At 39.4% G+C, this 27,086-nt stretch overlaps 1 protein-coding gene across 3 annotated transcripts in view; it reads right to left on the bottom strand.

The window, feature by feature from the left end:
* Window positions 1-27,086, bottom strand: part of KLHL32 (kelch like family member 32) — a 252,386-nt gene that overhangs the window by 49,690 nt on the left and 175,610 nt on the right. The window contains exon 7 of one of the 3 annotated variants that reach the window (XM_075862185.1): window positions 18,130-18,856. The exons of the other annotated variants lie outside the window; for them this stretch is intronic. Within the exon in view, the coding sequence (XP_075718300.1) occupies window positions 18,130-18,856 (727 nt within the window). The remainder of the gene's footprint in view (window positions 1-18,129; window positions 18,857-27,086) is intronic. 3 annotated transcript variants of the gene reach the window in all.

Here is a 27,086-nt window from a genome sequence, read left to right as displayed (position 1 = left end):
TAATGTTAAATAGTCCTGAATATCAGAATGAAATTCCTCACTCATAGGCAATTAAAGAGCAGCAGGAATAACAGTTTTTTTTGTCATTATGACAGCTGTAAAAACAAACATGTAAGCAATGGACAGCCAGTGGAGATCTTGTGTCGTCTGTCGAACCACATAACACAATTAGGCTGCGTTCCCATTATTTTGTAAAGATCTGCAAGCCCCCAGCTATCTCCCTTTTCTGTTTATATCAAGAAAACACAGAGGACATCACAGGCAGTGGTGATATCTTATTCCAGTTAGTTTCTCCATTGATTTTTTACATATTTCAAACAAATGCACTATTTTTTATACATCTGATAATCAGAAATCAATTCCCACCCATTTCTATATTTCTTCTGAAAGACAGGTGATGAAGATATGTAGGTATTATATCGTGCCCAGCAATATAGTGTGTGTGATGCCCCATTAGTATATTTTTGGCCGTGCTTTCCAGTAAATGACATTCCAGTAAAGGTCCACATTTATAGTTAGATATTTATTTATAGCAAAATAAAAAATCATCTGCTCCATGCCAGGTGTCTTTTTTTATACTGTACCTCACAGGTTTCTATGAGAGAAAAGAGGGACAGCCAACTGCCATATTTATACTGCCATAAAGCCTTAGAGTCCTCAGAGAAAGTGTCTTACTATGCCCAAATTAATAGTGCACACAATGCCTGGGAAGTACCCTATAGCACCCATTTGGTGTTCATTGCCCAGATGTATAGTGTATAGAATGCCTAGCCAGTGCCTAGTTAGTTCCATTAATTATCCGGAAAAGAGAAACTAGAAAAGAGAAAAAGTTAACGCAAAACATGGTTTTTAAATTAAAGTTACTTAAAAAGCAAAGTTATTCAATGTCATGGGAAAATGTATCTGTCCCCGTACGCCTCATGCACACGACCGTGTGTGCTGTCCGAGTCCCGCCATTGATCCGAGGAAAGATAGGACATGTTCTATCTTCCTCGCATCGGAGACTCAGACCATTTTTCACGGACCCTGATTCACCCGCTAAAGGGAATGGGTCCATGAAGACTATATGGTGCCACTCAGATGCCATCAAAAATGGCCCGAGTGGCTCAACGGTGGTGTGCAAGAGACCTTAGTTTGGCTGGGTTCACACAGAGTTTTTTACAGGCAGAAAATCTGCCTCAAAATTCAGTTTGGAATTTTGAGGCAGAGTTTTTCGCCCACGGCCATTGAGCGCCACGGGCAAAAAACGCAGCGAAATACGCTTTCTTTGCCTCCCAGTGATGTTAATGAGAGGTTAGAGGCATAAACGCCCGAAGATAGGTCATGTGCCTTCTTTTTCCCGTGAGTCGTTTTTTCCGCTCGCGGGAAAAAAACGCCTCCGCCTCCCATTGAAATCAATTGGAGGCCTTTTTGGCCGTTTTTTGGCGCGTTTTCCGCGTCAAAAAACGTGTCAAAAAGCTCTTTGTGAATTGGCCCTAACTCTCCTAACTGAGCAAATTCATCAAATGATGATGTCGGCCATGTATAAATTAGAAAGAATGGGCTAGGCAACTGTACAACGCCCGAAGCCTTCTCCTGCAAAGTTCATATGTTGTGGAAATGCAAAATGGCCGCAAGCCTCTGTACCGTTTACCTGTTTAGTCAAGTCCTTATGTTGTTGAATAAAAAATAAAAGCAAAGCCAAAGATATTTTTCACTCTGGGCAAGGCTCGTATTTTCTTTTTAAATGGACAATTTGATGCATGTTGTGTTTTTAAATGAGTATCACCCTGCATTGTTTTACCACACTCGGGTCTACGAGAGTTGCTCCTTGCATGGCAGTGGCGCTGTATGTGTCTACATATTGGATTGACATAACTAAATTGGTTACTCCTATGAAAATATATTGTGAAATAGCATTGATTGCAAAGTAACATTTTGAATTGTTAAAAGGACTTCACATTAACCCAATAGAGATGCTAAGCGAGGACCAAAAACAGGCTGGTTATGTAAAATAAAAACAGAAAAACACAAAAACGTGTGTGTACTGTGGTATCAAATTTTCCATATTCACTACCTCAGTGCTTCCAGCAATGTATTATGCTAATATGTACTAGTACTGTACTTAAGAATAACCAAACATCATTATACAATATACAAATTATGCCTGTTATGAACTCCTTGAAGTAATAAACTGTGAACTCTTGTGTCAACAATTCTAGAGTTCAAGACAAATTAGAAAGAATCTCCGGAGATCTCCATGATCATTTTATGTGACTGCTAATAATCTAAAATACCCATAGAAGGGGCTACTCTGTCCTATGTGTAAAACTACAACAGATCATAACCTTCAACAGAATGAAAATTCAGCCTGTTACATCATGGGCTAATGTGTTGTATTGTAAACATTTCGCTTCTATAATGACAATAACTACAGACTTTTTGTTCCTTTGTTGCAAAATGCAAAAAAATCTCAAAACAAGAAAAACAAAAACAAGAGAAGTTCATTCCTGAATATTTTACTTTGCTGCAATGTTGGAGGTCCTTGATAATTTTATGCACTTCACATAACTCTCCTCTCACTTTTAGATTAATCTTCTGAAATGAGATGCGGAGGATTTGCATACAGATTTGACGACACAAAAATAGATATGGAATTATTAACAGTCTATATATGTTGTAATTTTTCCTAGTGTGGAGTACCCTTGCCTACAGCAATATTCTTGGCTTTGAAAGTCATCAGGCTGATTTTCTTGCTCTTAGGTTATAGTACCCCATGCTGCTGCACTGTCCCCTGCAATCAAAGCAGTTGCTCAGATTCCTCGGTTTCCCCTAATAAGTATATTTTATTGATTGGCAGTTTTGATCTGCCTCCCCAGGGGGATAATCTGCATCTTGCGAGCATTCTATAGATACATCTGGCATTAAATATGCCATCTTATATGAGAATCAATTTTCAAAAACAACTTTTCTTCTAACTTTGAAGTGACACAGATGAAATTTAAAATACATTCTGCCAAAAATTTGAATTAACTGTACTGTGTTTCATCCTTGAAGTGCTAGTCAAAGTATACCACGGGCAACAAAAAATTTTAACCTCTCAAAAGACTGAAAAAGAATGACATTGGAAAGGTGAAGAGAAAGTTATTTCAATGATAAATACCAATATTTTGTAGAATGACAGGACTGTTCGGCAAGCAGTCTTTTGAAAGAATTGGTAATTTCTCTATAAAGAGTGTCATGATTCAAACGCTTATTCAACTTGGGTTAGGAAATGACAGCTCTAAGCTGCGAGGTGCTCCGCAATAAAATGAACCATGTCTAGGTGGTTTAATAAAGTTTCTATATAAAATACTCAGCAATGCTTAGATTATGGTGACTATTATCGAGTGTTAAATCCTCATTCAAGATGTATAACCGTATTGATGCATTCAAGCAGGTGGTCATGACAATCTCTTTTCATTTCAACTCTCTTGAAAAATTGATACCACCTTTTTTGATCGACTGAAAATGTTGCATTCATATGCTTTTTACAATATCTCTTCTGTATTCAAGTGACTTATAGTTCCCTCTGAATGGGAACAACAATTTATTGGATTTTTCAGGTCGATTAACCCAACTCTTTCAACTCAAATTTTCACAAACTAGCAGTAACAAAAAAAAAGAGTAATTCTATCACTTTGACAATCTACCCGTAAAGATGCACTTGAGCTAATTCTAGCTAAGAAAATTAGCATCAACTAAAATACACTTTATGGGCATAAGCATATGAATACCTGACTATCAGACTTATATAAGGTTGTTGGACATCCCTTCCAAAACCATGGGCGTTATTTTGGGCTTCCTTTTGCAGTGATAAAAGCCTCCACTCTTCTCGGAAGGTTTTCTAAAACATTCTGGAGGGGTTCTGTGGGAATTTGTGCCCAGTCAGCCAGAAGAGCATTTGTGAGGTCCAGCACTGATGTTGGATGAGAAGGTCTGAGGGGGGGGGGGGGCATGGCCAGATGCCGAGGAGAGCAGTTTTATGAGCTTGCTCTCTGCTACTAGCCTGACCTAAAGTGGCTCATATAGGGCTTATTTCACCCACATTTCTTCTTCTAAATCTGCAGCAGAGCCGCTAACAGTTCCCAGACTAGCGAAAATGAGGAAAGGAAATCCGGATAAACGGAGCCAATAAAAAATTACCACCTACTATTTCCCGGTCGTGAGATCGAAAAATGACACCGTCTCTCCTCCTCGTGAAATCAGCGCAGCCTACAGCTCAGTCTCTGCTGGCAGTTTGAGACAAAAAACACTAACAGCAATTTCATGGTTCTTCAGGCCTGCTGACCAAGCAGATCAATGCTGCTCGAAAATCAGTTGCCTCTTCTACAATCCTTACCAGGGCAGACACTCATGCAGCCTGTAATATGTGTAATGATGCAGCCATTACAGAAAACAGTATGAGATCCATGCTTCATGAATTAAGTGAATCCTTATAACAGGACTTCAAATCTGCTCTGATTTCCATATCTAAAGAAATAAGAGACATTAGTGACAGAACTGCCCATTTAGAAAAAAAAAATATTTCTTTTCCAAAGCACACAATACTTTAGTTGATTCACAAAAAGAGATTAAAAATTATATGATGGTGGTCATTCTAAAATTAGCGGCCTTATAAAACCGGTCCCACAGTAATAATATTAGATTTCGTGGCATTCCTGAAACAACTCTGCCGGCGCAATCCAGAGAATTTCTAATTGATTATTTCTCTGCACTATTACCAGAAACTGAACAGAGAGATATGATAATCGATGGGGTGCGTAGAATCCCCAAACCAAAACAATTACCATAATCTGTCCCGAGAGATGTGCTAGCGAGAATACACTTCTAGCACTTCAAGAAAGAAAACAGACAGCCTGGAACAAGGACTCTATTCCCAAGAATTTCCATGTTTGCGGACTTGTCAGCCCCAACAATTAACCGCAGAAGGGAATTTGCATCTGCTAGTAAATTTCTCAGAGAGCAAGAAATAAATTACAAGTGGGGATGCCCACTTAAATTGTTAATTTTTAAGGACGAAGTAACCAACATACTCAATACTCCTAAAGCAAATAAGGGCTTGTTCAAATCAGCATTGAACTTCCTTTTGGATTTTCGTTCATCTGTTCCGTTTGCAACACTCATTGATTTCAATGGTATTTTTTTGTTTCAGTTTGACTCCATTCCGCTAGGTTTCCATTTTTTTCACGGAAACAATAGCACTGTACACCACCCTAGTGTTTCCATGAAAAAACAAAAAAACAGAAACCTAGCGAAACGGAGGCAACAAACAAAAAAATAAGATTGAAATCAATGGTATTGCATACTAAAACAATACTTTCCGTTCATCTGTTCCTCTAACGGAACAGATGAACGGAAATTCAAACATTTAAGATACCAACTTTATCAATTACTACATCATAAATGTGAATACCTGCTCAGAAGAAACAAAATACTCTATTACTGGCGGGGCAAACAAGTGGGAAAAATGCTTGCTAATAAATTAAAACTTTGAATTACGAAAGCAAAAATACCATTTATTTTTAACAAAAAAGATGACAAAAATACTCAACCCCCCAAAAAATTGCAAACGCTTTAGTTGACTATTATAATGAGACTTAAAACACTAAAAGTAATCCAGATACAACCCAGCCATCACAAACAGTCATCAAAGAATTCTTGAAATAATGAAAGAGCTTATAGGACATCAATATTTAATCGGTGGGGGGGTCTAATTCTCAGAACCCCCTGCTGATCAGCTGTTTAAAGGGGATGTGGCGCTCCTACTTGTATAGAACAACACTGCAATACCATGCACAGCAGCTACGAAAGTAGCGGTGTGTGAAAGTCCGAACATGAATGAAACCTACTGTATGTAAATAATAAATAGGCTGCAGTGCTCGTACAAGCGACCCGCGGCCTTTTCAAACAGCTGATCGTCGGGGGTGACGAATGTTGGACCCCCACTGATCTAATATTAATGATCTATCCTTAGGTTAGGCCATCAATTTTAAAAACCTAGATAACCCCTTTAAACCACCCATCTTGATACAGAATTATCTAAACTTAATTCCCCTATTTTAATGCCATTAATCAACTCAGAATTGATCAATCTCCTGGAACAGACGGTTTCACTAACAAGTATTGCAAAAAATCGATTCACATTTTGGCCCCACAACTTTGCTTGTGTTTAATCAGATTATTAGTACTGGCGAATTTCCCTAGGAAATATTGCACTGATAATAACCCTACCAAAACCAGATAAAAAAACCTGAGAAACTGGAAAAGTTAAAAGTTAGGACAATATTACTTCTTAATGGTGATATGAAAATGTATTCCAAAACCACTGGTGACAGATTCCGAAACCTACAACCCACTTTACTTAAAAATGAACAAGTAGGATTTATAAAGAATAGACATACAGTGGATGGGAAGAGAGGAATTATTGACCTTATCCATTTTGCAAAAAACAAGTGAATGCCTTATTTGCTGCTGTCCCTGGATGCAGAGATGGCATTCGATAGAGTGCACTGGGGTTATCTCCACTCTGTACTAACCAGGTTTGGCTTGAAACCCAACCAACCAATCCAACCCAACTGCATCAGTGTATTCATCTGGGTTTCTTTCACCATGATATTACATATCTAATGGTACTAGACAAGGGTTTCCCCTATCCCTCTTTTTTTCCATGGTTATGAAACCTGTCGCAGAAAAAATACGGAATAACCATTTAATTCAAGGAATTCAGATTGGTACTACTGAACATCACAGAGGTGTATTTGTGAATTATGTTATTGTAATGTGTCTGGATCCCCTCATATCTCTAACGGAAATATCTAAAATGCTCTCTGGATTTGGTAGTATATCTTCTTTTAAAGTCAATCATACTAAATCTCAAATCTTAGAATTGAGGAAGGTAAATTGTTTGAAAGACAGATTTCCCTATAATTGGATGACGACTTCACACCCATATCTGGGCATTAACCATACCTGCCCTATATCTAACTTACTTGAACAGAAGTATTTATCATTACTAAGGGGAATTAAAACAGATCTAGCAAACTACAAATAAAAGGTATCTCTAGGCTCATCAGGATTTCCACAATTAAAGTGTTAACACTACCTAAAATACTGTACATTTTTCAAAACGTTCCCATATATGTCCATTTTACTTTTCTAAAAAAAATTATATAAAAAATTCTAATGCACTATATCTGGAACAGGATGAACTAAGGGTTAAAGCTGAAATTCTTTTTAGAGAACTGCGTGAGGGAGGGATGAGATGTCCATCTATTTTACAATATTAGCGAGCCTCTATACTAGATCAGTTGAGATCCCTATGGTCAAGTCTAAACTATGGGTTGGTATAGAAACACATATTTTGGGAAAGCATGCATTTGGGCAAACACTCTCTCAGCCTCACCTTTTTTTTGTAAACCCATCTGTTCTACACATTCCTCCTTAAAAGCAATCATGGACTTTTGGAGTAATATGATTATCAAGAAAAAACTGTTCACAAGAGATTATAAAAAAAACCAGAATTAATCTTTTAGAAACAACCATCCCTGATCTAGATCTGTCAGACAAGTAAGCTAAAGGCATTCGTTTTCTGTATGATTTGTGGATAAATGATAACGTAACATTCTTTGAAGAACTAACTCAGTGATACTCAACAAACCCAAATGATTTTTACAAATTTCTACAGATCAGACATCCACTACCTACTGTAAAATGTCCCTCACCTCCCACCAATTCCTTTCTAAATAAATGGTTATCATCAGCCGTGACTACCAAAAAAGGATTTTATATTGCTATAAAATACTAATCGATATTTATTCAAACGATATTGACACCTATAAATCTAACTGGTAAACTGATCTCAATAAAAACGTTACAGATCACAAATGGAACTTAGCTTACTCAGCAATTTCTTCAGTATCTAGATGCTCTAACCACATAGAATTGTCAAGAAAACTCCTGTACCGCTGGTATATGGTACCAGCAAAAATTGCTGGCTTTCTCAATCTCTTAAGTCAATGTTGGAGATGTTATACTAAGGCACCTTTAAAAACCTATTTAGCGGTCTTATGCAGATGTCTTGAATCTATGGAGATAAAAAGGGAGATTTTTTGTCCTTCATATGCGAAATACCTATTATTTTTAATACACTTCCTAGAACTTTTAAATATAAATGCTGTCAAATTTTCTCACTCCTATCAAACATTCATTTTACACACAGTTTCACACAGTTATAAGAATGAAAATAGCAAAAAAAACTGGACAACCAATAGAGTACCAACATTGATGAAAATTATAAATAATATAAACAACAATTGATGGTAAGAGTCTCTAAATAAAGGGCAGGTATTCATAAACAGACGGGAAGTGGGGCTTTCAAGCAAATATAAAACTATTCAGTTGTAAACTAGGCTTTTGGGTTGAATATCTCAATTTGCCTTGTCTCAAGTTATCAGATTCAAAGTGCAATTTTTTTTGTATGCCATTGCTCTATAATATGATTGTGTGCAAGAATTGTAGCACGTGTTTATTCTGTATTTCCCTTTTGTTACATTACTGAATTGTAAAGTGTGAATTCTTTTTTATATTTCGTTATACTAAGAAAACATTTAATAAAAATAAATTAACAAAAATAAAAAGGTCTGGCTCGCAATCACCCATAGGTGTTTAATGACTCCTACACATCACACACTTATCACAACATGTCTTTATGGACCTTGCTTTGTGCACTGGGCCAAAGTTATGCTGGAACACAAAAGGGCCGTCTCCAAACTGTCCTCACAAAGTTGGAAGTACACAATTGCCTAAAATGTCTTGGTATGCTGAAGCATTAACTTTACCCTTCACTGGAACTAAGGGGCCTAGTCCAACCTCTAACAAAAAGCCCAATAGCGTTATCCTTTCGCCACCAAACTTTACAGTTGGCTGTAATGGCAGGAAGGAGGTGAAGGGAAAGTGAGCCCTAATCTACCCACCGCCCTGTCCCTGCCTACTTGCAACGACCCGCCCTAGGCGACGAGGTACAACTGGGTGGCGGTCCCTACGCTGGCTAAGTGCACAGGAAGACAAACAGGGAACACGCAAGGGAAGGGGCAGTAGCCACGGAACGCCACGAGGAAACGGGGCGGCGAACGAACAGTCAGGACCAGGACGAAGTGAGTACACCCGAGCGGGCACGGAGACAGAAGCAAGCCAGGGGCAAAGCAAAGCAGGTCAAGCAGAACTGCAGCAAGGCAGAAGCACGGCAGAAGCAGGCTGGAGCAAAGCAGCAGTGGGGCCAGGAATCCAAAAGAATTACAAGCACTGAGGGAGAGCACAGGGCAGGTAATAAAGGGCAGGGGGCGGAGCTAACTCCGACAGACCAGGCCGCGATAGGCTCTCCCACTCCTGAGCCTGCCACCCTGGTTGGTGGGAGATGGTGTCAGTCGAACAGGTCTGGCCTCAGGTGTGGATTGATTAATCCCAGGAGTATAGCTAGATGAAGTACCTGGCAGATCCCTAACATTGGCACAATGTATTCCGGTAGGTAGCGTTCTCCTGGCATTCACTAAACTCAGATTCATCAATCATACTGCTAGACAGTAAATTGTAATACACGGGACCATCCTTAGCCTTTTTGGGGCCCAGAGCAGGGGTTAATGGTGGGGGCCCCCTGCACTTTACAAAAATGTTTATCATTCACTGAGCTCTGTTAAAGAATAAGTAAAAAAATAAATAAATAAATGAACAGCACAGTGTGCCTCAAATTACTCATCCAGTCCCAGCACTAGCCAGTCCAGACAGATTCCACTAGAATAGGTGGACCATCAGCCTAGGGTCGGCTTGTTTAGCCACCAGGTTGCCTAGCAAGGCACTAGTTGAGGATTTGTAGGGGTCCATTTCATGAACACATGACATGCTTAGATACAGGGCCCCAGAAGACAGTATCACACATAATAAGCTTAGATACAGGGCCCCAGCAGGCACTATAACACAAGATAGGAAAATAAAAATCATCTCAGCAGACAGTATCAAACATGATAGGTTTAGATATAGTAGCCCCACAGATAGTATCACACATGATTGGATTAGATACAGCAGCTCAGCAGACAGTATTACACATGATGGGATTAAATACCAGGCTCAGCGGACAGTATCACCCATGATAGGCTTAGATTAAGGGCCCCATAGACAGTATTACATATGATAGGCTTAGATACATGGCCCCAGCCGACATAATAGGCTTTGATACAGGGCCCAGCAGACAGTAGCACACATAACAGGCTTAGATACAGCTTAGAAGCAGACAATATCACACATGATATATTAAGATATAGGGCCCCGGCAGACAGTATACATAAACTTACCCTCCCCGCTTCTCTTTACCTCAGGGCGCAGCAGTGGATCCTGGCGCCATTCATATCTGCACCCGCATACAACATCCTGACAATGAAAACAGCTGAAGAGGACCCGACTGAGAAGCAGGGAAGGTAAGCATATGGTGATGTTACTGTAGTAACAGGTGCTCGTGTAGATCAGTGGATGACGAAGCCTTACGGCGAAATGAGTTTGGTCTGTAAGTAGCCTCTTGGCTCATCTGGATTTGGTACTTCATTGTTCATTGTCCCTCTGCATTTTACTGCCTCTGAGCTTATTACACTTTGCCACTGTGCTTATATCTTTATTTGTAGTTTTCTTGGTATATAGTGCCACACAGTTCCCCTACTTAAGTATAGTGCCACACAGCTCCCCCTTGTGTATAGTGCCACACAGTCCCCGCCTTGTATATAGTGCCACACAGCCCCCCAAGTAGTACAAGGCAATGGCGCATCCGAGAAAGTTGGATCAGCCAGAGGGATGTCAATCAAACTTGGAAAGGTGGGTTTGGAGGCAGGACTATGTGACTCTTCAGGATAGCGGCACCGCCCCATGAGCCTCTAATGAGTAATCAGAATATAGTGTGCGTCGTTTTAAAAGTGATTTTAAAGATTTTGCTGCATCTGAAAAAACATACATTTGGAAATATTGTCAGGTCATGTATTACTACATGGTGGCAGTTCAAGGGGTTAAAACTAACTGACAGGTTCCCATGAAATATACAATGGATTGAAAACAATTCCATCTGCCCTGCAATTTTGTTATTATAAATATATCCTATATCATTACAGCTCCAGAACCAAGCTCATACATATATACAGTACCACAACAAAGTTTATTACATAAATATAGCACTAGAACCAATCCCTGACATACAGTGAAGGAAATAAGTATTTGATCCCTTGCTGATTTTGTAAGTTTGCCCACTGTCAAAGACATGAACAGTCTAGAATTTTTAGGCTAAGTTAATTTTACCAGTGAGAGATAGATTATATATATATATATATATATATATATATATATATATATATATATATATATATATATATATATATAAAAAGAAAATCACATAGTCAAAATTATATATATTTATTTGCATTGTGCACAGAGAAATAAGTATTTGATCCCCTACCAACCATTAAGAGTTCAGCCTCCTCCAGACCAGTTACACACTCCAAATCAACTTGGTGCCTGCATTAAAAACAGCTGTCTTACATGGTCACCTGTATAAAAGACTCCTGTCCACAGACTCAATTAATCAGTCTGACTCTAACCTCTACAACATGGGCAAGACCAAAGAGCTTTATAAGGATGTCAGGGACAAGATCATAGACCTGCACAAGGCTGGAATGGGCTACAAAACCATAAGTAAGACGCTGGGTGAGAAGGAGACAACTGTTGGTGCAATAGTAAGAAAATGGAAGACATACAAAATGACTGTCAATCGACATCGATCTGGGACTCCATGCAAAATCTCACCTCGTGGGGTATCCTTGATCCTGAGGAAGGTGAGAGCTCAGCCGAAAACTACACGGGGGGAACTTGTTAATGATCTCTAGGCAGCTGGGACCACAGTCACCAAGAAAACCATTGGTAACACATTACGCTGTAATGGATTAAAATCCTGCAGTGCCTGCAAGGTCCCCCTGCTCAAGAAGGCACATGTACAGGCTCGTCTGAAGTTTGCAAATGAACATCTCTATGATTCTGAGAGTGATTGGGAGAAGGTGCTGTGGTCAGATGAGACTAAAATTGAGCTCTTTGGCATTAACTCAACTCGCCGTGTTTGGAGGAAGAGAAATGCTGCCTATGACCCAAAGAACACCGTCCCCACTGTCAAGCATGGAGGTGGAAACATTATGTTTTGGGGGTGTTTCTCTGCTAAGGGCACAGGACTACTTCACCGCATCAATGGGAGAATGGATGGAGCCATGTACTGTCAAATCCTGAGTGACAACCTCCTTCCCTCCACCAGGACATTAAAAATGGCTCGTGGCTGGGTCTTCCAGCACGACAATGACCCGAAACATACAGCCAAGGCAACAAAGGAGTGGCTCAAAAAGAAGCACATTAAGGTCATGGAGTGGCCTAGCCAGTCTCCAGACCTTAATCCCATCGAAAACGTATGGAGGGAGCTGAAGATCCGAGTTGCCAAGCGACAGCCTCAAAATCTTAATGATTTACAGATGATCTGCAAAGAGGAGTGGGCCAAAATTCCATCTAACATGTGTGCAAACCTCATCATCAACTACAAAAAACGTCTGACTGCTGTGCTTGCCAACAAGGGTTTTGCCACCAAGTATTAAGTCTCGTTTGCCAAAGGGATCAAATACTTATTTCTCTGTGCACAATGCAAATAAATATATATAATTTTGACAATGTGATTTTCGTTTTTTTTAAAATATATAATCTATCTCTCACTGGTAAAATTAACCTAGCCTAAAAATTCTAGACTGTTCATGTCTTTGACAGTGGGCAAAAGTACAAAATCAGCAAGGGATCAAATACTTATTTCCTTCACTGTATATACAGTACCAGAACCAAGCTCAGTACATATATACGGCACGAGAGCCAAGCTCAATATATATATACAGCACCAGAACAAACCTCAGTACTTAAATACAGCATCAGAACCAAAATCAGTACATATAAACAGACCCAGAAGCAAGCTCAGTACACATATACAGCCCCAGAAGAAAGCTCAGTACATATATACAACACCAGAACAAATACAGCTCAATTTAGTGCAACCCCTGCCGTATAGGTTTGTACGGCGTAAAACTACAGCTCCCAGCATAAACCAAACAATGGTAAGGATATGCTGGGAGATGCTGTTTCACTAAAAAATCATACCACCCATCATCTCGCTACAGATCATACAGTGACTACAGTACTGATTAGAGGCAGAATAAACATTTACATTAAGTGACTCACTGGTGACGTCTCAGATTCTAATTCTTTTCTTCTCCATCCGGTCCAGACCTCTATGATGGATTTCTCCCGGCCACGACCCATTTCTGCAGCTTTCCGCTCAGATGTCTTCAGCTTCTTACTTTTAAAACATTTTTGCACCTATAAACGAAGTTAAAATTCTGAACGCCTCTAAATATAATAAAGCGCCATACTCTGCACCACTAACTATAATAGCGCCGTACACTGTGTCCCTGATTATAATAGTACCATACACTGTCCCACACACACACACACACACACACACACACACACACACACACACACACACACACACACACACCGTGAATCCTGTAGATAGTGCCCCCATAGCCCCCTGTAGATAGTGACCCCATAGAGCCTCTGTAGATAGTGCCCCACATACAGCCCTCTGTAGATAATGCCCACATATGGACTCCAGAGCTGCAAGGCAATAGTGCTAACCACTGAGCCCCCGTGCTGCCCTACATATAGCTTCCCCTATAGATAGTGCCCCACATATAGCCCACCTCTGTAGATAGTGCCTCACATATAGCCCCCCTGTAGATAGTGCCCCACAGGTAACCCACCCCTGTATATAGTGTCCCACATATAGCCCACCCCTATAGATAGTGCCCTACAAATAGCTCCCACTATAGATAGTGCTCCACATATAGCCCACCTCTGTAGATAGTACCTCACATATAGCTCCCCCTGTATATAGTGTCCCACATATAGCCCACCCCTGTAGACAGTACCTACATATAGCCCCCCTGTAGATAGTGCCCCACAGGTAACTCACCCCTGAATATAATGCCCCACATCCCCACATATAGGCCCCCCTGTAGATAGTGCCCAACATCCCCACATATAGACCCCCCTGTATATAATGCCCTACATATAGAATTCCCTGTAGATAATGCTGCTCAGTTTTAGTAGAAAAAAAATAAAAAATGACATACTCACCCTGATCCCGTTCCCGCGCCGTCCGGTGGCAATGCAGATCTGCTCTCTTCTGAGCAAGTCTGCTGGAGCTGAACAACGCAAGCGTCGCATCGTTCAAAGGCGCTGATTGGCAGGGCAGAATGACTTGCCCCATCAATCAGCGCCTTTCCAGCACGGAAGCGGCGCAATGACATCATTGCGCCGCTAGCGTCGTTGAAACGCACTGATTGGCGGGCCAAGTCATTTTGCCCAGCCAATCAAATGGCATTAAGGTTTATAATTAATCAAGCAATGAATGACGGGTAATTTATTGAGAAAGGTTAAACTTGATGGACTTGTGTCTTTTTTTAACCTGTGTCACTATGTAATATCGGTGTCATTACGAGCAGCCCACTACAATTGTTTTTCTGTGTGGACATTCCTTTTTCGATATTTTTTTATGTAATTTGTATACCTTTTAACGTGATTTAATAAAAATATGTTTTATATGGTCAAAACTTGTGTTCGTTTAATACTTCTTTTATTGGTAATTACTTGCTATCTGTTGTTGAGATTCTACACTGTTAAGTTCCTGTTTTCTCTTTAACCTCTTTCCTGACAACCGCCATATATATATATATATATATATATATATATATATATATATATATATATATTTGCCACTGTCGGCAAGGGGTTACTGCAAATCGCCATAAAGCTGCTGCGCGGTAATGGTCTGGGATATTGAGCCCGCGCCATCACCAGCGGCTGTCAGCTGCATATTACAGCTGACACTCTGCTGTAATGGCTCCAGGTCTGCCATCTACGAAAGCATAAGCAGGGCCTAATAGGCTGCCTGTAAGGGTATGTTCACACGGCGGCGGTCCGTAACGGCTGAAATTACGGGGATGTTTCAGCCTGAAAACATCCCCGTAAATTCAGCCGTACCGGCATGTGCAGGCGCTTGAACGCCGCGTCAATTACGGCCGTAATTAGCGCTGCTATTCATTGGAGTCAATGAATAGCGGCTCCAATTACGGCCAAAGAAGTGACAGGTCACTTCTTCTACGCGGGCGTCTATTTACGCGCCGTCATTTGACAGCGGCGCGTAAATATACGCCTCGTGTGAACAGACAAACGTCTGCCCATTGCTTTCAATGGGCAGATGTTTGTCAGCGCTATTGAGGCGCTATTTTCAGACGTAATTCGGGGCAAAAACGCCCGAATTACGTCCGTAAATAGGCCGTGTGAACATACCCTAAGTGTACAACTGACAGTTATAATACATTGCACTAGATAAGTAGTAAAATGTATCTTAACAGCAATGAGGCAGTTGGGCCTTCAAGTCCCCAAATGTGACAAAAAAAAAAGTATAAAAAGTAAAAACAAATGTACAAAAATAAAAGTTTCAAGTTCAAAAAGCAAAATCGCATTTTTTCCCCATAAAAAGTATTTTATTATTAGAAAAAAACAAAATTATACATAATTGGTATCACCCCGTCCGTAATGAGCCGAGCAATAAAACTATCACATTATTTATCATGCACGTAAAATCAAAAACATTGTTAGATTTGTTTTTTGGTCACTTTGCTTCCAAAAAATGGAATACAAAGTGATCAAAAAGTTGCATGTACCTCAAAATGACACCAATAAAAACTACAGCCCATCCTATATATAAAAAGCCCTCGCACAGATTTCTCAACGGAAAAAAATTAATTATAGCTCTTTGAATATGGCAACACAACAAATTTATGATTTTTTAAAAAAAGTGATTTTATGTGCAAAAGCTGTAAAACATAAAATAAAACTATATAAATTCAAAATGTCTGAAATTGTACTGACTCGCCGCATAAAGTTAACATGTCATTTAAATTGCACGGTGAACGGCGAAAAAAAATTATTGATAAAGGACAATGCAAGAATTTCTGTTTTTGGTCACTTTGCCTCTCAAAAAATCTAATTAAAATTGATTAAAAAGGTTCATATACTGTACCCAAAAATGGTACTAACACAGACTTCTTCTGAGATGTTTTCACTGAATTGGCACTTCAACCGCTCTGCAAATGCGACATGGCATCAGAAAACCATTCCAAATCTGTAGTCCAAATAAAAATGTCGCTCCTTCCCTTCTGAGCCCGGCTGTACTTGGTAGAAATTGTGTAACAAATTGTAGGTAGTGTTTTATCCTATTTTCCTTGTGAAAATGAAAAATGTTGAGCTAAAACGACATATTATTGAAAAAAATATAATTGTATCTTTTCACAGTCCAATTCTAATAAAATCTATGAAACACCAGTGGGGTCAAAAGCCTCACTATACCCCTAGATCAATTTCTTATAGTGTAGTTTCCAAAATGTGATCTTTTTGGGGGTGTTTCTTATGTTTTGGCACCTTAAGGCCTCTGTAAAACTATAATGGTGCCCGGAAAACATCCTTATACAAAAAGAGGCCCCATAAAATATACAAGGTTCTCCTTAATTTCTGAAGCCTGTGCTTTAGTTAAGTTGAACACTACGTCCACATATGGCATATTTTTCTTGTTGTGTTTCTCTGTAAACACTTACACTTAGGCCGGATTTACACGAGCGTGTGCGTTTTGCGCGCACAAAAAATGCGGCGTTTTGCACGCGCAAAAGGTACTTAACAGCTCCGTGTGTCATCAGCATATGACATTTTCACGCAGCCGCCATCATTATGACACTCTGTTTGTATGTTTGTAAACAGAAAAGCATGTGGTGCTTTTCTGTTTTCATTCATAGTTTTTCCTGCTCTTGCGCGAATCACGCGCGTCACACGGAAGTGTTTCCGTGTGCTGTGCATGATTTTCTCGCACGCATTGACTTCAATGGGTGCGTGATGCGTGAGAAACGCACAAATATAGGACATGTCGTGAGTTTTACGCAGCGGACACGCTGCGTGAAACTCACAGACAGTCTGCACGGCCCGATAGACTAACATAGGTCCGTGCGAGGCGTGTGAAAATCATGCGCGTTGCATGGACATATTAAACGTTCGTCTAAATAAGCCCTTACTTGTGTTACAGAAAAAAAAATATTAATATTGAATATCTGCAAAAGAAAGTTCCATTTTTACATTTCACCTCCACCATGCTTCAATTCCTGTGAAACACCTAAAAGTTTAGGAAACTTACTAAATGTTATTTTGAATACTTTGAGGGGTGCAGTTTTTAAAATGTGATCACTTACGTGGGTTTATAGGCCCCTCAAAGCCACTTCACAACTGAACTGAATTGGTCCCTAAAAAAATAGGTTTTGGAAATTGTCTTCAAAAGTTTAAAAATTGATGCTAAACTTCTAGGCCTTCTAACGTCCAAAAAATAAATAAAAGGACATTTAAAAAATGATGCAAACACAAAGTAGATGTATGGTAAATGTTAATTATTAATTATTTTGTGCGATATAATCATCTGTCTTACAAGCAATGAAATTAAAATTTTTAAAAAGGCAATTCTTTTCACAAATAAACACAGAATGTATCAACCAAAATTCACCACTAACATAAAGTATAATGTTTTAGAAAAAAACAATCTCAGAATTGAATGGATTATTAAAAGCATAAAAGTTATTCCCAAATAAAGAGGCACAAGCCAGATTTAAAAAATGGGGCACTGTCAGAAAGGCCAAAACGGTCTGTGGCTGTAAGGGATTAAACAGTTCCAGAAAGAGATAATATTAGAACTATTACTAGTTATCTATTTGCTGATGACAACCAATCATACAACCCAATTGTGCCTGTGCTACTAAAATACAATAATGAGGGTATGTTGTCTGTCTTTAGCTTACTATCCTCTCAGTACCTGAATTTATTGCTCCAAAAATAAAGCTTCTTCTGTAGCCTTAGACAATTAATGTATAATATATACTTATAAGGAGTCTTACTGACCTGAAATCCAGAGAAGGCCATCTGCAACGCATCCAGCATGGCATGAAAGAGATCTATCAAAAGACTGTACAAAAGTCCACTTGTTCTTCTGTGGACAGTACCGCTCTACTGATGGTAGTACCTGTCGTAATTCATTCCTGCCCCCTACTGCATAAAGACAATTGTCCAGAGCACCCAGAACAAAATGCTCCCGACAATTCTTCATTGGAGCTATTTCAATCCACGTATTGCTGCGAGGATCATATCGGCATGCTGTCCTCACCGCACAGGTACGCCCAGTGGCATGTTCAACTTCCCCTCCCGCAGAAAATAAAAAGTCACCCATGATTGCCACACAGTGATGGCTTCTACCTACTGGCATGGGAGTCAACTCACTCCAATTTGCAATTCCTGCAATATGAACATTGTCCTGATCAACAGGATTAAAATATCTCAGCTCCCGAACTTTGCAGATCTCCCTCTTCTTTCCTCCAACAATGTAAAGTGTGCAGGACTGGAAGCGTGGTTTTGTCCGTATGGTCTGCCACACTGGCTGTGCATAGATACTTTGGTGATATTCCAAGGCTTCACTAATAAGTGCTGTTGCTGTTTCACTGGCTTGGATCAAGGGATGAGAAAGAACGACAGTGTGAAGTGTATTTGTATCCATGAGGCTAAAACGTACATACTGCAGGAGTTCGTCTATGTACTGGTAACGGCAGTTGTGCTCCAGCCATCTCACAGCCAACTAAAAGACAGAAATAATTTTATTTTAAATACTTATTCTTGGATATTAGGTTTTGTTTCAAGATAAGCATATGTTTAAGGAGATTGTAAATGTTTGTGTGTGTATATAGAAATACAAACACCTTTTTTAACCCCTTAATGACCAGCCTATTATAGACCTTAATGACCAAGCCATTTTTTACGTTTTTCCATCGTCGCATTCCAAGAGCTATAACCTTTTTATTTTTGCGTCGACATAGCTGTATAAGGTCTTGTTTATTGCGGGACAAGTTGTACTTTTTAATAGCACCATTTTGGGGGACATATTATTTATTGATTAACTTTTATTAACTTTTTTTTGGGGGGGAATAGAAAAAAACCTGAAATTTCGCCACTCTTTTTCGCGTCTTAAATCAACGGCATTTACCGTGTGATATAAATAACACAATAACTTTATTCAGCGGGTTGTTACGATTGCAACGATACCAAATTTGTATCTTTTTGTATGTTTTACTACTTTTACACAGTAAAAGCGCTCTTTTTTCAAAATTATTTGTTTTTGTGTCTCCATATTTGAAGAGCCGTAACGTTTTTATTTTTTCGCCGATGCGGTTGTATGAGGGCTTTTTTTTTCGGGAAGACTTGTAGTTTTTATTGGTACCATTTTGGAGTAGATGCGACTTTTTGATCACTTTTTATCAAATTTTTTTAAAATCAGGATTCACAGAAAACAGCAATTTTTCCATAGTTTTTTATTAAAAATTTTTATGGCGTTCACCGTGCGGGTTAAATAATGTAATAATGTAATAGATTTATAGTTACGGATGCGGCGATACCAAATATGTGTAACTTTTTTACTTTATTTAGTTTTTTTAATAGTAAAGCATTTTGTAAGGGGAAAAGCATTCGCTCCAGGCAGACCTGGGGGCCTTTATTAGGCCCCCGGCTGCCATTGGAGACACAGACACTCGGCGATCGTATCGCCGGGTGTCGGTGGGAGAGAGAGGGAGCTCCCTCCCTCTCTCCAAAACCACTCAGATGCGGTGCACGCTATTGCGCACCGCATCTGAAGGGTTAAAAGGGTGAGATCGATACTAATATCGATCTCACCCGGCAGAGCAGGGACGCTCCCAGCCCTCAGCTGCCTCTAGCAGCTGAGAGCAGGGAGATTTGACGCTCCCTGCTCTGTTTACTTTATCCTGATGCAGTGCCGTAAAAAGGCATATGCATTAGAATAAAGCCCGTTAGTGGCCGCCGTTAAAAGGCGTATTGGCGGTCACTAGGAAGTAATGAGATCATTATTTTTATTTTTTTATCTGTCATCCTTACTGTATTGTCTACATTGACAGGCTACAAGATTTATGGCTTTAGGGCATTGGGAGTTAATGGAAAAGTACATTTCCTGTAGACTAATACACGCTCAAGGAAAAGGAAAAGTACTGTCTCTGCTCAACAACAAACCAGAAAGTGGTAAGGGGAGCTGTACACCTACGTACCTATGTAGACCTATGTACGTGTATACCCTGAACGGTCAGTGTTGTAATCCGAGCTAGTCTCCAGCTCTAGCTCTATCTAATCCACAGCAGTACTACAGACCTGTCATTCAGTCATTATAATACCCTGATCTATACAGCCCAACTGGAAATAAAGACATAGATAAAACAGAAAGTGTAAGCCTTGTGTCTATGCTCTAATGGTCAGAGCGAAAATATTTCAAAATATGTTTTTACAAGGATTGCCATTTAGAAAATGAAAATAACCATCAGTGCAGGAGAATAGGCTGAACTGGATGGACTTATGTCTTCTTTTTAGCCTTCCAAACACAGTTACTAACTGTATTAGAAATTAACAAAAAACATATTTGTAATAAAAAAAAATGTGGTTTAAGATTTGAAAAAAGATTCTTTTTAAAGAGGTTGTTCAATCTGAACAGTCCCTAAGTATATACCCTACTATAAACATTGAGACGACATACTGTAACAGTGGCTAGTAGAGAATTAGAGTTAAAGCGTACTGTACCTCCAGTAATCTACTTAAAAACCTCATAGCGTATGCACCTCATTGTGTCAATTTTGGTCACTAATCAAGAATTCATAAACGTAGTGTTTTTATGCTGTTTATTTGCTTCATTCACTTACATTTTAAACAGAGTTGGAGAAAAATAAGGGAATGTGTCATCAGAAAATGACCTATTGTTTAAATCAAGTTTTTATGCTAAAAATATTACAAAATCTTACAGTTTTCACTTTGACCACTGATCATTACTATAGACTGACACTTGTTATGTAGAGATTCCATCTCAGCAGTCATCTCATTACATTCACAGGCAGGATTACAATAAAAGGTAACAGATCTCAGGCAAGATGGCTGCCCCCATAATTATGTAAAGAAAATAGAATAAAAACAATCAAAAAATTAAAAACAGATTAGAAAAAAAGATTAGGTACCATTATCTGGTTTTATTTAGGGGGAAAAAATATATAGGTGATACATTCCCTTTAAAGTGTACCTAACCTTTCAGGTGACTTTCAGAATAAGCTGTCATACAGTATGTGTGTATTCTGCATTTTTTTTTAAGCAATTTTCCTCTCTGTAGGCTCTATCTCTTAGGCCTGGTTTACACGAGCGTGCGCAAAAGGCACTTAACAGCTCCGTGTGTCATCAGCGTATGATGCGCGGCTGCGAGATTTTCACGCAGCCGGCATCATTATGACACTCCGTTTGGATGTTTGTAAACAGAAAAGCACGTGGTGCTTTTCTGTTTATATTCAGAGTTTGACAGCTGTTGCGCGAATCACGCTGTTCGCACGGAAGAGCGCACAAATATAGGACATGTCGTGAGTTTTTTTCAGCGGACTCACACTGAGCAAAACTCACGGACTGTCTGCATGCCCCCATAGACTTACATAGGTCCGTACGACACGCGTGAAAAGCACGCGCGTCGCACGGATGTATATCACGCTCGTGTAAACGAGGCCTAACACTCAGTTTTCTCTGAGCTAGTGGGTGGAGCCTAACTGATATCATGACAAAATTTGCCTATAATGCAACTAACCCTATTTTCCAAACTAATAACAGAAGGTATTGAATTGTAGTATTCACATAATTCCTAATAATAAAAATAACCATTATTAAAGGCACGTAGCCTATATAATAAAAACAGCCCATGAGACCAGAAACGTTACCACTCATATAGATGTAATGCTCAGTCTCTGCTAACAGCAGTAGAATTAATATACTGCCTATACTAGAGGGAAGCGTCTGCAGACCATTATTCCAGAATTGATTCTGAGCTGATGGTATGTTAAAAACTTTCAACAAACCCCCCCCCCTCGACATGTTTCGCCGAGATGGGGTACAATGGGGCAATGGCGACAAAAACAGCAAGTCTGATCAATATAAAACCTTGCAGAACGTCACTAGAGGACTACCAGTGCACAGGAGCCAATCAGGTGACTTGGTGTATCGTCGGTCTTTCAGACACCTTTGATAGACAGTGAACTTAGACAATACACGAAGCTCCTACAAGAGCCAATTTCTTATTATGTACATGCTCAGTAGCACCAAAACACACAGGGTCTAAGTATGGGGGACTTCGTATAAATCAGGACTTAGTTAAATTTATGATATTCTTAAAGACGGTGCATGCTCAAAGACCTAAGGTCCTCTTACACGGCCCGTCCTGGGCCGTGTAAACGAGCGCCGATCAACGAGATAGCTCATGATCGGCGCTCGTTGGCTCCTTTCACAATAAGCTAGTATAAGGATGAGCGCTCGTTACTCCGATCGTTCGTCCCCATTCATTATTATCTTGTCGGCAGCACATCTCCCTGTTTACCCAGGGAGATGTGCTGCCAACAACGATAATATTTTACTTTTTTAAAACAATACGATCAGCAGATGATCGAGAGTTTGCTTGTTCATTTGCTGATCGCTGCCCTGTTTACACAGGGGAATTATCGTCAACAAGCGCTCTATGAAGGATCGTTTGCCCGATAATTGGCCCACGTAAAAGGGCCGTTAGTTCCATCAGATAACGCTGCCAGATAACAGTACAAGAGAAAGAATAGATATATATTCTGTTGGATAGGGCATACAGTTATGAATAGACAGTTATGAATAGACACTTCCTACCAAGCCGGATAAGGACCCATGTACTGAGACTCAAGTGGAATAAGTAATAATTGTGAAAAATCAGTGAAAAAATAAAAAAGTTATGGCAATAAAAGTAGCAAAATATAAAAAAATATATATAAATTTGGTATCACCGTAATCATATTGAGCCACAGAATAAAGATAAGTTGTCGTTTTTACCGCACGGTGAAAGCTGTAAAAACAAAACCCAAAAAACTATTGAGGAATCGCAGATTTTTCAATTTTCAGCCTGCAAATAAATTTTTTTACGTTTCCCAGTACATTATATGGAACTATAAATGATACCAAATGAAACTAAAACTCCTCCCGCAAAAAAGAAGCCCTCACACCACTCTATTGACGGAAAAATAAAAAAGTTATGGCTCTTGGAATGCGGGGAGTGAAAAACGAAAATAAAAAATAAAAAAATGGCTTAGTCCCGAAGGGGTTAATGCTAAATCAACGTATACATAGGTTACAGTAATGCACAGACTCTAGTATACAATAAAAAAATCACATATAAAGGGGTCCCCTTATAAAATGGTAGCTACAGAAAAAATAAACACCACATTTGTTGTCCTTGTTCAGAATAACAAAAGGAAAAGTAACACGTAATGAACATATTTTAATGTTTTAGATCTTTCCTCATCTCAATAGATAAATTCACTTGATATTACCGTAAGATAAAAAGAAAAACATTTTTTGTTTTTGATTATCACTGGATAATTAATTTATACAAAAAAATGCATTTACAACATACAAGGAATGTGCATGTAGCATATGCAGGGCCGGCCTTAGGGGTGTGCAAGCTGTGCGAGTGCACAGGGCGCTGCCCCCACCAAGCATGTAGGGGGTGCCACTAGGCTCTGCCTCTACTCTGTGCTCTGTTCTTAGTTACACACACGGACTAAGAGCTGAAGAACAAGAGAATAGGAGGAAGCTCCGCCCACAGCCCGTCCTGCACGAAGCCTGTGATCCTGTCAGCATGGAGAGATGGTAAGTGTCTGTGTGTCTCTGTGTGTATATGTGTGTATACAGTATGTGTGTCTGTGTGTATACAGTATGTGTCTGTGTGTATACAGTATGTGTGTCTGTGTGTATACAGTGTGTGTCTGTGTGTGTATACAGTATGTGTCTCTGTGTTTGTATGTGTATATGTTACAGTGTGTGTGTGTCTCTGCATGTGTTTATGTCTCTTTGTAAAAGTGTGTGTTCATAAAACAAAGATATATCTGTGCTGCCCCTATATACCCTGCTGCCCCCTTTATACCCTGCTGCCCCTTTATACCCTACTGCCACTATATATCCTGCTGCCCCTATATATGCTGCTGCCCCTATATACACCATTGCGCCTATATACCCCGCTGCCCCTATATACCCACTGCCCCCTATATATCCTCCTGCCCCTTATATACCCTGCTGCCTCTTATATACCCTGCTGCCCCTATAAAACCTGCTTCCCCCTATATATCCTGCTGCCCCTCATATAAGCTGCTGCCCCTCATATAAGCTGCTGCCTCCTATATACCCTACTGCCCCTTATATACCCTGCTGCCCCTTATATACCCTGTTGCCCTTTATATTCCCTGCCGCCCCTTATATACCCTGCTCCTCCTTATATACTCTGCTGCCCTTTATATACCCTGCTGCCCCTTATATACTCTGCTGCCTTTATATATATATATATATATATATATGCCTCGGTGTGTGTGTGTGTGCGTGTGTGTTTATATGTGTCTGTGGGTATATTTATCATCTACGACATTAACTGTACTCAAAAAGTTATCACTATGTTATCAGCGGTGTTACATGGGACTGCAGGTAACATATACGACATTATCTGTACCCAGAGAGTTATCACTGTGTTATCTGTTGTGTTACATATGACTTCAGATAACATCCACTACATTATCTGTACTCAGAGAGTTATCACTGTGTTTTATATGTGCTGTTACATAGGACTGCAGGTAACACTACTACATTATCTGTACTCAGAGTTATCACTGTGTTATCTGTGGTGTTACATGGGACTGCAGGCAACATCTACTACATTATCTGTACTCAGTTATTACTGTGTGTTATCTGTGGTGTTACATAGGACTGCAGGTAACGTCTACTACTCTATCTGTACTGGGTATATATGGTCTGTTTGTGAATGTGTCTTTGTGCTTGTATATATGTGCCTTTTATGTATTTGTATATGTCCCTGTTTGTGTATTTATCTGCCGCTGTGTGTGTATGTGTCTGTACGTCTATATATTTACCTGTATGTATATATTCCAGATGTGAGTATGTATATTTGCCTGTATGTCTAAATATCTGTCTTTATGTATGTACAGTATATATGTTCCAGTATGTGTGTGTCTATATATGTGATTAATTTTTGATTTGCGTAGGGGTCGGTAATAGAGAGTCCCGCACAGGGCGCCATCCAACCTAAGGCCGGCCTTGAGCATATGTTATATATTTTTATAAAATTTCAAAAAAATATTGAAGATTTCACATGAGGACAGAAAATGTAAAGCCTTCCTTAAGTCCATTTGGACTCAGACTATTAAGTCGATAGATCCAGCAGGCCTCTTTCTGCCACAATTTCCTGTCAAGATTTCCCTGTCTGGGGCCTACATTCTTCTGACATATCCCCTAAAATGTTAAGACTTTGGCATCACCATTGTGTACAAACCTGATATGTTGAGACAGTGGTGTATCAGCTTGAGTATTAATTGAGCTGATGTGTTTCGAAATCCGTGTCCTCAATTGCTGAATAGTTTTCCCTACATACATTTTTGGACATGGGCATATAGCCCCATAAACAACTTCAGAACTTTGGCAATTTAGAAACGGTCTGATGGTGTAGATCTTACTATCTACTGGATTTCTAAAATTCTTCCTAGTTGGCAGAAAACTGCAAAAAGAATATCTGCCACAGGGATGGGACACTAAAATGTTTGACCTACTTGAACCGCCATTCTGATTTGCGAGATGACTATGAATGAGAATATCAAGAAGATTTTGTCCTCTCCGGTATGTTACAGATGGATTTCTTGTAATGACTCCTTGTCGATCTGGATCCGTGTAGTAGAGACAATGCCACCAGGCTCCAGGAATATCCTAAGATCTAAGAAGCTTACATTTTAAAATTCTTATATTTGCGTATACTATTGATGTATGCAAAACCGGCTGAAAAGTTTGTGACCATTTAAATTTCAACAGCCAGAATCAGATCGATGTATAGATAGAGAGATATGGCTGAAATAACTTGTATTACTTGCACTACTGGAACTGGTACAAAGTCTATAAAAAGTATTCATAGCCTTGGACATTTGCGTTTTAATGTGCAACAACATTTAACAACAGTGTATTTAATATGCTCTCATGGCATTTAACAACACCCATTTTATGTATTTAGTAAAGATAGCTTTCTAAGAAACTACAATCTTGAGTCTGCGTCGATAGCTGTGCACAAATTCTCAAAGCTCTGTCAAATTTTATGGGGGCCATGAGTGAACGGTTATTTTTATGTCCAGCAACAAATTCGTAACCGGATTGAAGTCATTCACATGCAGCTTTAGCTTTATGTTTATGACTGTTAAACTGTTGGAAAATAAGGTCTATTACGGACTTCAGCAGATTTTGTTGCATTCATTTTAACCTCTACTTTTACAAGCCTTCCATAACCTGCTGCGGAGAAGTATCTCCAATGTATGATGCGGTCACCGCCATACTTCTACGCTTTTCAGTGGGGATAGTCATATTGGTGGTGTGCAGTGTTTGGCTTATGACAAACATTATTTTTATTATTATTTTTTGTGTGGAGAGGTTGAATACATTTTATACATGTTGTTTGTAATAATTAAAAATATATTATAATGTTCTAACATAGGATTTTTAATAAAAGTGATAATTATAACTAGATGTAATTTGATAAGAACAAGTTTTAATTGCAAATTCTATAATGTCTATAATGTTCTAGAACTTCATTTTGTAGGATGAACTCACAGATGTTTTGGCCAGCACACAGAGTTCAAATGAAATAAATAAGATAAAATCACTGTCAAAAAGGAAAAAACAAGGACAAACCTACAGTAGGTAATATATGCTTCTCTGTCCTTATAAGA

This window comes from Rhinoderma darwinii, chromosome 4 (assembly GCF_050947455.1).
Source record: "Rhinoderma darwinii isolate aRhiDar2 chromosome 4, aRhiDar2.hap1, whole genome shotgun sequence".
In the NCBI taxonomy this organism is placed as follows: domain Eukaryota; kingdom Metazoa; phylum Chordata; class Amphibia; order Anura; family Rhinodermatidae; genus Rhinoderma; species Rhinoderma darwinii.
This window is presented reverse-complemented; position numbering and strand designations above follow the sequence as displayed.